The 14,230-nt window shown below is 45.4% G+C and overlaps 1 protein-coding gene across 1 annotated transcript in view; it reads left to right on the top strand.

Moving 5' to 3' along the window:
- SEMA3C (semaphorin 3C) overlaps window positions 1-14,230 on the top strand; it is a 247,418-nt gene that overhangs the window by 160,418 nt on the left and 72,770 nt on the right. Inside the window, exons 5-6 of the mRNA XM_084811075.1 lie at window positions 2,810-2,929; window positions 10,654-10,744. Of these exons, the coding sequence (XP_084667201.1) occupies window positions 2,810-2,929; window positions 10,654-10,744 (211 nt within the window). The remainder of the gene's footprint in view (window positions 1-2,809; window positions 2,930-10,653; window positions 10,745-14,230) is intronic.

Here is a 14,230-nt window from a genome sequence, read left to right as displayed (position 1 = left end):
CTATATGCACTTACCTAAGAGTAAGTCCCTTGAAATCAGTGAGGCTTATTTCTGAGTAGACAGACTTATGTCTCAGTAGACAGTATTTGCGAATGAGCTACATTGAACTTGCTTACTTTCCAGTAAATTTCCGTGGATTATGATGTTAGGCACTCTTCTTGTTTTAAAAGGTGCCGTCATTTAGGAAATTATACCCAAATCCCATATTTCTTTTTAATGGGTTAAAGTCATCACAAAATAATGTAGCTGCCAATTTTGCACAGTCAGCATTTCAGCTGCATGGACACAGTCTTTGTGACCTTGTGACCAGAAGGTATGAGTAAAAACACACACCTGAAAGTTACCCTGCCACCCAAACGTTCACCCCTCCCTCCTGATCTTCAGGAGAGATATTCACCTCCCCCAAACCTCTAAAGTTCAGCTGGGTTAAACATCCAACCTACCCGTAAGCAGGCATTTGCCACCTTGCAATTGTCCGTGGAATCAGTTTATGTAGCAAATACAACCACTCACCATGCGGGGGTCAATTTAAAATTGATATGGCAAAAACACTTCATGCAGAGTTTGCTGTATCCAAGAAATGATATGAGAAATGATATGAGACCGCAAGAGAAACTAGAATGCTAAGCTAACAAGTTCCCTCCTTCCGTTGTCTGCGACAGCCTGAGAAGCCGTCATTAATTGTGTAAGTTGTTGCTCAATTAAGTCAGAAGCTCTTTTGTGAATCCCACAAAAAAGTTCATAAACCCACTGAGTAAGCCCGCTCTTTATGAATATACATAATGTATACAAAATGAAATAAATGAATATATAAATATATCATGACATGTACATGGAAACTGCATAGTTCATGAGGATAAGTGTGCCAAACAGCAGCAGGTTTGTGAACAAAGCCAGAATACTGAATTGTTCACAGAAATCTACTGGGATGCTGTACTGATAAAATATCCAATCATAAAAGTCTGGGCTATTCATCAGGCAGAGCTTCTAACGCACAGGCATCTTTCCAGATGTGTAGTACCACCAGCCACTGAGTGCTGCACCCCTTTTTGAGGTGTCATGTAAACAGGTGTCATAGTAAAATGGGATGTTGTATGTAATGGAATGAATGTTTATCAATGATGAACGGTTTATCTGCATACAAACCCCAATCATATTAGTGTATGCTGTGTATGAACGTGGAATAAGGTCCATCATAGCATCACATCTGGAAAGGAAACATCTGTGTGTAAAGTGCACCAGCAGGCACCACTCAGGGTCCCAAAGGGTATTATGAACAAAAGGGTGAAAGAATGGCAAGAGGGAAAGAGAGAAGAACATAGAGCAGCCCTAAGCACATGTTTACATTTTCCATATGAGTGGCTTTGAAAATCTTGCCACATGTTGAAAGCATGGCTAAATGTTTCATGTCTGCTGGAGCTAATGCTACAAGCATGTCAGCCTTTCAGTGTCATTGGGGGAAGCTGTCTAGACAAGTAAGAAAGGGCTATGGCCATTTTGCTGACTGCTTCCACCAGCAATGGCAGAGCCAAGAAGGGGAAGGGGACAGCTTAAAAACAGATATTCTTCAGGGGCTTTGCCTTCTTTCCTTATGCCTTTTGTATACTGCTGCAACCATAATGACTCTTCTCATATAAGTCACAGAGTGCAAGTCTGGCTGTTGAAGAGCTTGAGTTTCCGACCACAGGACAAGAGCCTAGTTAAGGAAACTTGCTGTGGCTCGACCAAAGGTGGGGAACCTGTGGCCCTCCAGATATTGGTGGACTGTGTACCCCAGCATCCCTGATCATTGGCCGTGCTGGCTGGGGCTGATGGGAGTTGAGGTCCAACGACATCTGGAAGACCACAGATTCCCCACACCTGGGCTAGACCTTCATCCACACGTGACTCAGAGGATCATGACACTCCCTATGTAAATCTGGTGACACAAAACATACGAGAAAGTGAGAGTGACAACTGAGCATGCACTATAGCAGGGGTGGAGAGAAGGTAGATCTCCAGATGTTTGGGGACTCCAGCTCCCAGCATTCCTGACCATTGCCATGCTGACAGGGCCTTCTGGGAGTTGAAGTCCAAAATACCTGAAGAGCTGCCTTCTCTCCATCCCTGTTTTACAGTATATTTAGATCTCCCCTCCCCATTCTTTGGAGTGGTTTTCATCCCAGTCTGTTGAGTTGGGGAGAAGGCAGCAGTGCACAGCTGGACTGACAGGGAAGATAGTGTGTTTGTGTGTATGGTGTGTCCGTGTCCATATGTCTTTGTATATAACATAACACAATACAATACAATAAATATAATATAATATAATTTGTATTCTACCAAACAAGCTCCGTGAGCATCAGGGCAGCCGACATCATTTTATAAACAATGAAAACAGTATCAGTTTAGGCCTGACTCTGTACTATGCCCAGGTCCAGGAGTCCTGTTGCTACTATCCAGCAGAGCCGCAAAGTCCAGATTGTGCAGCAAAGCCCTTGTGGTACCGGTGCAGATGGGCCACCCATGTTATAGCCATGCTAAGGATCTCTGCTTTGGTGCTAGTTCACCTGTCCCTCTTCAGAACTCTTCATCAGGCAAGATGATAAACAAAGCAAAGGAGGGTTGGGAAGAATAGGGAGCAAAGGGGCCGGGGGGGGGGGGGGCTGACATTCAAGCCATAGAACACACAATAGTTACAGTCTTAAGATAGAAAGTGGGAGGGAGCTGCAGACATTCAAATAACAGACATTATGCCAAATACTAGTATAAACATTGTACAGCGTTTGTGTGCTGGTTTATCCATGCTCGTTGTTGCTCTCTCTTTCTGCAGCACGGTTGTGGCAATTTTGTCCGCGTGATACAGACTTTCAACCGCACTCACCTATATGTTTGTGGGAGTGGGGCATTCAGCCCTGTCTGTGCATACCTCAACAGAGGGAGAAGGTCTGAGGTAAGTGGCTTAATCAACTGGAGGGCTTTTACTGTTTTGTTCATGTTGGGCAGATTATGCATCAGAACCATTTCACAAGTATCCAAACCACGTTGATGCAAATAATTTCCCTTAGCTTCCTGTGCTGGATTGAGATCCAGAGAATCAGATGGTCTATCGTTCCTCCAAGAAGCTTGAAAAAGTGCACATATGGGTTATCCCATTTTATCATCACAACAGTCTTCAGAGATAGTTTAGTGAGAGGTGGTTTCTGGCCCAGGGAGGTTCTTTGTTCAGGGAGATGTGCATTCTAATCCCCCCTGAGGCATGTCGAACAGTATCCCGGTCCTGCACAACTTGTGGCCCACCAAGCTGAACACCGATTGCCAGCAACATATTTATTGCCTGTAAAGAAATTGGCATCATCTCTGTTTCTTTAGTCCCAGCCCGGCATAAGAAATGGGAGGACTGTCATTGGCCATACAGGGCTTGTGCGCTGTGCCAGCTTGGTGCATCCCAATTAGTTGTGCAGTCTTGCACAATGTCCTTATTACTATTAGCCATGCAAAAAATGGGAGCAGCACCTGCACCAAATTTTTGCAAGCAAAAATATTCCAGCAAAGATGCATGCTTTGGGGGGAGCAAAACAGTCCCTGAAAACTCCTTATCATTGCATTAATTCACATTAATTAGACCTGTTTGCAGCTCTGATGGGATGTTTTGGCATGTTTTTCCCATTTTTCAAAGCTTCTGTTTTCTTCAGAACATGATCCCAGCCAATCAAGGATACATAGTGAATGAGATCACATCCCGGTGCCATATAAGCTATTAGATTTTCCCATATGACAACCTTTCCTAGGGCATAGAAAGCCAAACACATCGCTCTTCGTTCATGTTTGTCAGTGTTCGGAAGAGAAAGGACATCTTTGTTTTGCTCAAGCTGCAGCAGGTCAATGCTCTCCTTCCAGTGCTGCTCTGTGGTGGTTTAATTGCCCATTTTCTCTGTTACCATCATACAGCAAGAGTGGCTGAGCTATCTTGGCAATGAGACTGTTTTCCCTCCCCGCTGAACCAGCAAACATTTTCACTAGTTTCTCAACAAACGTGCAAAAATTGCCGCAAAAGGGGGTGGGAGTGCTTTTCACTGGGTGGGGGAGATCTCCATGGTGATGGGTTTAGTTCGCTCTCTACTTTGCTGTGGTTTTTACTGGAGTCAGATCTACTCCGTCTGGGGACACATGGGGCTTGAAAGCCTGGATTATCCCAAAGATATCCTGGGGCTCTCGGCAGGTCACACAGCAGTTTACCGCGGATTGTTTGGGTGGCTACCGGGTGGAGCCTCATCCATGTCATCACCTAGAGAGCCTGTTCCCTCCCTCCCACTCCCTCCCACTCTTGCCTTGCTCCGCCACTCTTCTGCTTTCTCTGGACATTGTGTGTTAGCACCTGCCTCCCCAACCTAGGCCCGATTCCCCCCATTTTTTGTTATTGTCCCTCTAAAACCATAGTGGTGTAAAAACAGGTATAGCTCCCCCCATTCAAATGTACTATTTTGCAATAGTGCTATAGGGGGTATAGCTACTCCCGTTCAAATGCGCTATTTCGTGATAGTGCTGTGGTGCTATAGCGCTGTAGGGGTATAGCTACTCCAGTTCAATGTGCAAAATGGCAGAAACATCAGGGAAACCCAGGTGGGGAAAACACTGGGCATACACCACTGGGCATACACCATGGTGAGTGAGGTCACAGCCAGATGGAAGACACACCCCTGGGCAGGGCTATCATTCCAGAGTAAATGTGGAGGGTTGGTGGACACCACAACACAAGCACAGATAAGCTGAATGAAGGAAAACAATCGGACTAAAAGTAGGCTCAAAAAAACCGGTTGCAGGACGGCCACAACGTCATCTTCCCCAAATGGGGATGTGTGAACAAAAGCTCAGGTTCTCCCAGTGCCTGCTGAAATGCCGCTCCCACTCACCCCCCTGAGTCACCCGCACTCTCCCCGGGCCCTTCTGGCGAGCACCCACCATTTTGCTGCTGCTTTTTTTTAAGGAAAAAAGGGAGTTTTTAAAAATGCGCATATTTAACTATGCACAGTTTGGGGCTGGGAAAGCTTAATATACACAACATTAGAGGCATAATGCCTCTAATATTGCACATATTAAGCTTTACCAGCCCCAAACTGCACATATTTAAATTTGTGAATTTTTTAAAGCTCCCTTTTTCCCGTTAAAAAAAGCAGCAAAATGGCGGACAGTCACTGGATGGGTTGCGGTGAGTCTGGGAGGGTGCGAGCAGGTGCGAGCAAGGGCAGGGGCTTGGTGGGTGCGGTCCAGGGATTGCGGATGGGGAGGGCCTGATGGACTCCCGGACCCACTCGGGTGTAGGGATGTACAGAAGTCACTTACCTTTCCTCAGGTGTGATTCGCAGTGGGGGGGAGGCGCTCCGTCCCTCCCCCCGGAATCCTCCCTGGCCAGCTCTGCTCTGTGGTGGCTCCGCAGAGGACCGTCTGGCCAGGACCGTCCACGGCCGGAGTTCCATTTGCGTGGCTGCCTTTACCGTGATAGGCTACGTAAATACTTACGTAGACTATCACGGCAGCCTGGCAGGACACAAATGGCAGCCGCTATGGCGGCAGCCGCCGCCAGAGCTGCCGCCGCAGAAACCTCAGGTAAGTTTTGTTCCGGGGGGATTCTGCGGGGTGGCGGGGGGTGGGAGGCCATTCCACCATGGGTTTCAGGGGGCCGAATGCAGTGCATTTGGCCTCACTGAAATCCGTGCCAGAATTCTCCGCCATCCCTACTCGGGCATCCGCAACATCCCTAGCCCTGAACGACCTCCAAATGCAGCAAACTCACAGTAAATCCCTTGTGGAGACAGCCCCCGTGAGACAAAACATTCACAGAATGCATCGCAATCTCTCATTGTGGAATGAAGCAGAACTAATTCCTTCAAATGTGAGACGAATCTTGACCCGTTTTAAAAGGAATCTTCAAGGTATTCTTCAACCAACTCACATGTAACATAAGCAGAAAAGTTTAATTTTTTTAGTTCGCTGACATCGAGATGACATCGATTAATTCACAGGCAAATACTAGACTGCAAAATGAAGCAGATATATGTTGTTTTTAAACTATAAAATAAAGATATCTATCTTTAGCATACTGGAATTGGTCTCAGAGAGCCTGTCTCTTTTAGCCACATGCATATGATCAATTGATCAAATAAACTGCTGTCTCAGATGTCTGGAGTCTGTTAGGCACTTGACTGCAGGCCGTATGCTTTCATTGCTGTTATTGTGCAGGCCAACAATAGCAGAGCTGCTTCAAGTGTGAGGATTTTACATGAGTTCCCCCCAGCCTTTGTACCTATTGCCTCTATACATAGCAATTAGCTGAACAGAGTGCATTTATTTTTAGCATTCCACACACACGGCTAGTGAGAAATTACACTGCTTATCACCAAAGCAATGCCTTTTGTAATCCCTCTTTCCAACTTGCCATCATTTTTCATAGGCAAAAGGCTGTTTTTCCAGGTGAAAAGGGAAAGAAGGAGAAAAAGAAGGAAAGATTGTTACAAACAATTTCATTTGGGTTTGTTTTTCCTGCAAAGCCATGATCTCATGAGGCCGTAGAACATGGCTCTGCATGACAATTGGCCATGTCCAAAACTGGGCTGGGGTAGGCTGGGTCTTATTGTTTCTGCCTAGCCCACATCACATAACTGTGACCAAGAACAGGGTCTTTTCAGTCGTGGCACCCCGTTAAAGATTACCCTCTGCAGGCAGTTTTGGCAGGTGCTCTTTTATTGCTCACCTAGCATGTTATGACCTTTATTCACCAAGTCATTTAGGGTGCAATCCTATGCATGTTTGGACAGAGAAGAGAAGACAGAAGATAAATTCCTTTCGAAAAGAAATTCAGTGGTGAAGACATTTCAGAGAAATTCTCAAGGGTTAGGTTTGGGATTCTTGGGCTTACCTTACTTAGGAAGTGGCCAAGGAATGAACACAAGTGTCCTGCCTTCCATTGTACAATCATCTAGGGATGTCAGAGAATTTCGCCACGAATCTCGGGGAGGCCGAATGCCAGCGCATTCAGCCCCCCAAAATCGGTGGCGAAACATTCTGCGCCCCCCCCGGGACAGGACTTACCTTGGGCGAATCTCCCTGGCGGTGTCGGTTCGGCGGCGGCCGGTCTTCTGACCAGCCGCCGCCATTTCCAAGTTTAAAAAAAAAAAATCGTGATAGGCTACGTAAATCTTTACGTAGCCTATCACGATTTTTTTTTTTTAACTTGGAAATGGCGGCGGCGGCCGGTCTTCTGACCGGCCGCCGCTTCGGCCGAACCGCCACCGCCAGGGAGATTCCCTAAGCCTAAATCTAGCCTAAATCTATCACGGCTAGATTTTTAAAAAATACCGTGATAGGCTACGTAAATGTTTACGTAGCCTATCACGGCTGAGTGAGAAAAAAAAAACCCGCGCGTACACAAATGGCGGCGCCCATGGGTGCCGCCATTTGCGTTCCTTATTTTGGCACGTCTAGTCTACATAAACATTTATGTAGACTACGGCGAAAATAAGGGGAACGCAAATAGCGTAGCGTCTACGTAAACATTTACGTAGCCTATCACGGCTGACTGCAGGGACGCAAACGGCAGCAGCTACGGCCGCTGCCATTTGCAGTCCCGGCAGGACAGGATTCTCAGCGGGAGGGACGGGGCGCCTCCCCTCTGGCCAGAATTTCAGGGGGGAGGGACAGGATGCCTCCCCCCCCGACCAGAATTTCTGGAGGAGGGACGGAGCGCCTCCCCCCCACCGCAAATCAAATTTCATCACAGGTAAGTGACTTTCGTACATCTCTACAATCATCTCTCTGGCAGCCTGTGGTCTCCTCAGCTCCTCCCTACACTTCAGTTGAGTTGAAGCCTAGTGGAAGGCATCATGAGCTAATTCCTCCCTTAGGGCTTTTTTCAGGTCAGGAAGTACAGGCAGCCTGGGAGGCTAGCAGTGATCAGGTAAGCTCAAATTCAACATAAATTATAGACTATCCTGTGAATGAGGAAGAACCATGGAAACCCCTTTCATAGGGGAAGAAAACTTCCAGGAAATTGGAGGAACTAACTCCACCTCATCCCTGGAGCTGGACACAATACTGCCCCCCAAGACACACACAGCTGCATTTTTGGTCTGTTTTTCCATGTGTAGATTGTCCCCTTATTGGTGCTCCTGCTTAAATTATTTTTATTACATTTTTAAACATTATTTTATATAAATCAACCACTTTTTAAACCAATTTGGGTATTTCTATAGAAAAGGAGTATATACATCTTTTAAATGATCATGAACATGCACAGTTCACTAGCACAAGATGTGGGGATAGTCACTAGCTTAAATGGCTTTTTAAAAGATTAGATGATATTAAGGAGGAAAGACCCTGTGCCTTTGAATAGATGACATTGAGGACAGATGACATTGCCTTCATGCCCTACTTGCAAGTTTCCCAGAACCAAATTGCTGACCAGCATGGAGACAGCTTACTCTATTATATGGACCTTTGGTACGATTCAGCAAGATCGTTCTTTGGTTCCTATAATAAGGAGCACCTTATTCTAGACCAGCCTTCTCCAACCTCGGTGTCTCCAGCTGTTTTGGACTACAGCTCCCACCAGCCCCAGCCAACATGGCCAATGGTCAAGGATGATGGGAGATATGGAAGGACCCCACTTGGGGAAGGCTGTTTTGGATGGAGCACCTACAAAAAAAGTTAAGAAAATTAGGAACCCCAAAGTTTCTGTTCATACTAATAATGTGGTCTGTGTTGAAGTTGTACATGGGAAAACAAGGATTAAATCCTAGGATATGTAGTCAGTTTGGAATAGGTTGTTCTTCACAAATTACAGCCGTGTGTGTACTTGCTGTGCTGCAGAGAACACATAAAGGGTGAAAGGGAGAGAGAGTAGTCTAGTCCCAGGGTATAGTCTGAAGGCACATGAGGCAGCCACCTCGCTGAAGCTGAGCAGGTTTGCCCTAGCCAGTATGGCCAATGGGATGACTTTTACTGGCTTTACTTCAGTTCATTTAGGAGAGTCTGTGCCATAAAATTCCAACCAGGCTTGTAGAACTCTGTTTGGATACCAATGCAATGCTGTCTTCCCATCCAAGCCTTTTAAAGTCCAGTCTCTAGCTTTTATTAGGCATTTTATATCACCATCATCACTGTCATAGTCACTTGATCTGGGTCATCCCTGCCATTAGGCAGAATAAGTCAGCTGCCTCAGCTCAGCCAGCAGATTTTGGGTGTCTTTAAAGGGCAGCAAATGGTTAGTTATTAAAGGTGCCATCCTCTGCATATTTAGACAGAAAAAAGTCCTACAACTCCCAGCATGGCTGGCTGGAGAATGTTGGGGGTTGTAGAACTTTTTTCTGTCTAAACATTAATTTATTTATTGTTATTGTATTTTTACTCCCATGGAGTAAATTATTGTTATTGTATTTTAACTCCCACGGAGAGGCACTTCTGGGATTTTCTGTCTCAAGGACCAAAAGAACTAGGCCAGCCTTAGATACTATACACCTTGACTTGGGAAGTGGGGGAGAGGGGCAGTATTTGCTATTCTGCTGTGGGCAGCAAAATCAAAGCCAAATAAAAAGAAATGTTTACACATATTTGAACTGACCTAAACAAACATGACCATTACAATGGGCAGAATATTTCAGAAAGATGGGGGGAACACTTTGGGGGGAACATTTTGGTACAGGGCCATGTTGTTGTTTTTTTAAGTGAGTCATGGAATCTAATGAAAATGCAGAATAATGAAATCAAATTTCCGAGGGGTTGCCATATGCCGCAAAAACGAGTTAGCCTTTAAGACACCACAGGATGGTTTGTTGTTTGTGGAGGGTAAGGGATTCGTAGATATCATAGAATCATAGGGTTGGAAGGGGCCTACAAGACCATCAAGTCCAACCCCCTGCTTAGTGCAGGAAGTCTGATTCCCAGGCGGTCTCCCATGTCCCATCCAAGTAGGGATGGGGGAGAATTTCTCCCCGAAACTTCGGGGGGCCGAGTGCCAACGCATTCGGTCCTCCGAAGGTTGTTCGGGGAGAAATTCTCCACCCCCCCCCCCCGGGATGGGACTTACCTTTCACGAATGTCGCTCCTGGCGGCGGGTCCCGGCGGCGGTTCGGCAGGTCTTCGTCAGGGGCGGGGGCAGCAGCCGGTCTTTCGACCGGCTGCTGCCGCCACCATTACAAGAAAAGTAAAAAGAAAAAAAAAACGCCCCCGTGATAGGCTACGTAACGATTTACGTAGCCTATCATGGCTAGATTTGCAAAGTCAGCCGTGATAGGCTACGTTAATCATCACGTAGCCTATCACGGGGCTTTTTTTTTTTTTTACTTTTCTTTTGAAGTTCGCGGCCGGGGAGACGGGGCGCTTCTCCCTGGCCTGAATTTCGGCCGGGCGAGGTGGGAAGCCTCCCCCCCGGCCTGAACTTTGGGGGGAGAAGCGAAGCACCTCCCCCCCACCGCAAAGCAAGCTGCGAGACCAGGTAAGTGACTTTCGTACATCCCTACATCCAAGTACTAACCAGGGCTGACCCTGCTTAGCTTCCGAGATCAGATGAGATCAGGCACATCCAGCCCTTTGATTATCGTTGCTGATTGTAAGATCACTCCGTGTTAGTTTTGACCATTTTTCAACCATTTCTACATATCAGATGTTCTTTCTGCATTACAGGAGCAAGTTTTCAAGATAGATTCCAAATGTGAATCTGGGAAGGGACGCTGCTCTTTCAACCCTAATGTGAATACCGTCTCTGTTATGATCAGTAAGTGAAAACAACCAGAGTTTTTGCAAGCTTAAATCATTAGGTGCTGAGAGTGAAATGATAGGGTGTTGTAAACAAATTGAGCCACAGAGAAAGACAAGAAACTGGAAAGAGTTATCTGTCAGTGACTGTTTAGTTCTAGTAAATTTTGCCTCAATTCAGGGAATTGGACTGTTGGGCCCTTCAAGAAATGTGTTACCATTATTCTAGGCTTACATTCAGGAAAACATGATTGCTACGTTCAGGAAATATGTTACAAATCTTCTTTAGGTCTCTGTTAGGGCAAATAATATATAGGCCCCTAGGATCTTTGGTGTAATTCATGAACTTTCTTTTTTTTAGGTAAGAACTTTTAACACAATTTTTCCAGTGTCATTAAAAAATATGTTTTCTTTCATTTATTTTAATGAAGTAAAAAAGAGACTTGACTAGGTTTGAGTAATTGTAGTAGATGCTAACAGTTTGATTTCAGAATCGTACAGGTGTATATTGCGAAGTATAATAAAAAAAAGATAGTTTAAAATCTTAATTTAAAAAGAAGAAAGCCATGCATATGTTAGGCAGGGAGAAGGACTTGTACCTCCAGTATCAAAGGCAGTATGCCTTTGGACTAGTTTGGCCTTTGGTCTGATCCAGCATATCTCTTCTTACGTTCTTCTGCAAAATTGGCAAACTATCTTTGGGGCTGTCCCAGCCGCCTGGCAGGAAACAGTTGCCTACACGTACAGCACTATTGCCACTCAACCAGCAGCTGTTCTTGAGTGTGCTGGCAGCCACCTTCTTTCTTATGAATGCAAAGTATTGCACACTTCTCACTGTCTTTGGGGAGACCGGTGGTTCTAAAGCCTAGGATCATGACTCTGTATCTAATCCCACTGTCACAAAGCCAGCAGCACAGCATGCTTGCATTTTTAGCCAAGGGGGAAAGCAACCGCTCTCCAGATTTCTCTCGGACTGACTTGGGATTTTTTTGAACAAAGGGAAGAATGCCATTGACCTTAGCATACTGGTTTTGTACTTCGTAGCAACTGAAAACAAACTGCAGCGGCTGTTTAGTCCAATGGTTTTCAGCGTAGCATGTCTTGGAGCTTGAGCAGTTCTGCTCCCACCAAAATCAACAGGCATTTGGCAGCTGGGAGAGAGGATGGTTTGTTTGACCTCTGCACTAGGCTGCCAGATGAACATTTCAGAAAAAGAGGAGGGGTGGGGGGGTGAAGAGAGATACTGTAGAGTGATAGTCCTCAATTTTCCAAGGATTCTAAAATAAGCATGTTTGATTAAAAAAAAAACCGGGAAGGGGAGGGAGTGGATTTTAAGTTTAACCCCCCCGCCCATTAAATGAAGTACCAAACATTTACTGGCAACAGGATAAATTAAGTAAATTATGCTAAAATCAGTGCAATCCACACCAAATGTAATCGCTTTGTAATATTAGCCTTCACCCATGTGATAAAAAAAAACGTATACATACGCAATGAAGAAATGCCGTCTCTTCAGAATATTGCTCATTCATACTTTGATACATTATCATCTTGTAACTTGCCGCAAACTCCACGTCCTATTTGACATGATCTTTAATACAAACAGTTTTCATCTCAGACCATGAAACTTATTCTACTTATATATGTCAGTCTGGTGTATTTCAGTTGTACTGCTGACTCCCTGAAAATGATGGTTGGCAATGCCTCCCCCTAACTCCTGTGGAGTGAATTCCCCTTTCTGTTCCTTGTGAGTGTGAACTTGGTTTACGGTAATGTGTGCACCAGCGCTAGCCATGAGTAACATTAACCAGGCTCTCACAACCATGGATTACAAGTCCACTTCAAACCATGGCTCAAGACAGTGGTGTATAGTTTTGTTTTCTTTCTTTTTGGCAAGGAAAGCAGACTTAATGGTTCTTGGCCGCTCTTTTTGTTCCCCAGAAGAGATTCTCGGATTTTACAGATGCAGGCATGAGTCAAGTATGTACTGGAACAGAAACAATGCCAAAGAGTGTGAGCTGGTGACTGCACTCACTAAGAAAAATTGTTGGGGGGAATTTAACAATTAAGCCAAAAGGGAATGGAGCCGACAGATATTATTCGTACCTGATTAGACAAGTAGGCTCTAGGAATGCTTAAGACATAACTAATAACGCTGGTATGCAAAGGGATTTAGAACAGCACAGAATCTTCTCAGTTTTGATTTTTTTAAAGAAAAATGGGCATAAACATGAGGGCTTTGTGAAACCCATAAACCTAAGCTCTTACAAGTGTAAGAAGCAAATGACAAGAAATTATGGAGTAGTGCTCATGATGGAAAGTTTAATTTAAAAATACATAGGATTTATCTAGCTTTCCTTTGTAGTGTTCAAAAGCCCTTATGCTACTTTTAAAGCAATCCTTACAACAACTTGTGGCCCTCCAGCTGTTTTTGCCTACAGCTCACCATCCATCCCGGGATGGATGGTGAGTTCTCCCAGAAAGTACTAGTCCCCCTCTACTCAGCACTGGTCAGGCCTCATCTGGAGTACTGTGTCCAGTTCTGGGCACCACACTTTAAGTAGGATGCAGACAAACTGGAGAGGGTTCAGAGGAGGGCAACAAAGATGATCAGGGGACTGGAAACAAAGCCCTATGAGGAGAGACTGAAAGAACTGGGCATGTTTAGCCTTGAGAAGAGAAGACTGAAGCTATGATAGCGCTCTTCAAGTACGTGAAAGGCTGTCACAGGGAGGAAGGCCAGGATCTCTTCTTGATCATCCTGGAATACAGTACATGGAATCATGGGCTCAAGTTACAGGAAGCTAGATTCCGGCTGAACATCAGGAAAAACTTCCTGACTGTTAGAGCAATATGACAATGGAACCAATTACCTAGGGAGGTAGTGGGCTCTCCCACACTGGAGGCATTCAAGACAAGGCTGGAGAGCCATCTGTCAGTGATGCTCTGACTTGGATTCCTGCATTGAGCAGGGTGTTGGACTCGATGGCCTTGTAGGCCCCTTCCAACCCTACTATTCTATGATTCTATGATTCATCCACCCTAGCGTAGCTAATGGTTATCAATGGGATCATGAGTTGTGGGCCAAAACCATTCGGAGGGCTACATGTTGTCCACCCCTTGCTGCTGGTCAATAGTATTATTCTGAGATTGCAGAGAGGAGGCACACCATGTTGCCTGCCTATCTACATTTAATTTTGGTACATAAGAAGAGCTTGTTGTTGTTCAGTCATTCAGTCATGTCCGACTCTTCGTGACCCCATGGACCATAGCACGCCAGGCCTTCCTGTCCTCCGCTCTCTCCCGGTGTGTGGTCAAGTCCATATTCATTGCATCGGTGATGCTATCTAGCCATCTCATCCTCTGCCATCCCCTTCTTTTGCCTTCAGTCTTTCCCAGCATCAGGGTCTTTTCCAGTGACTTTTCTCTTCGCATTAGGTGGCCAAAATATTTGAGCTTCAGCTTCAGTAGCTGTCCTTCCAATGAGCACTCAGGGTTGATTTCC

This window comes from Heloderma suspectum, chromosome 7 (assembly GCF_057233095.1).
Source record: "Heloderma suspectum isolate Gila_16-S chromosome 7, 16-S_ref, whole genome shotgun sequence".
NCBI lineage: Eukaryota > Metazoa > Chordata > Lepidosauria > Squamata > Helodermatidae > Heloderma > Heloderma suspectum.
The sequence above is the reverse complement of the archived record's forward strand: the minus strand, read 5'-3'. Positions and strand labels throughout refer to the sequence as shown.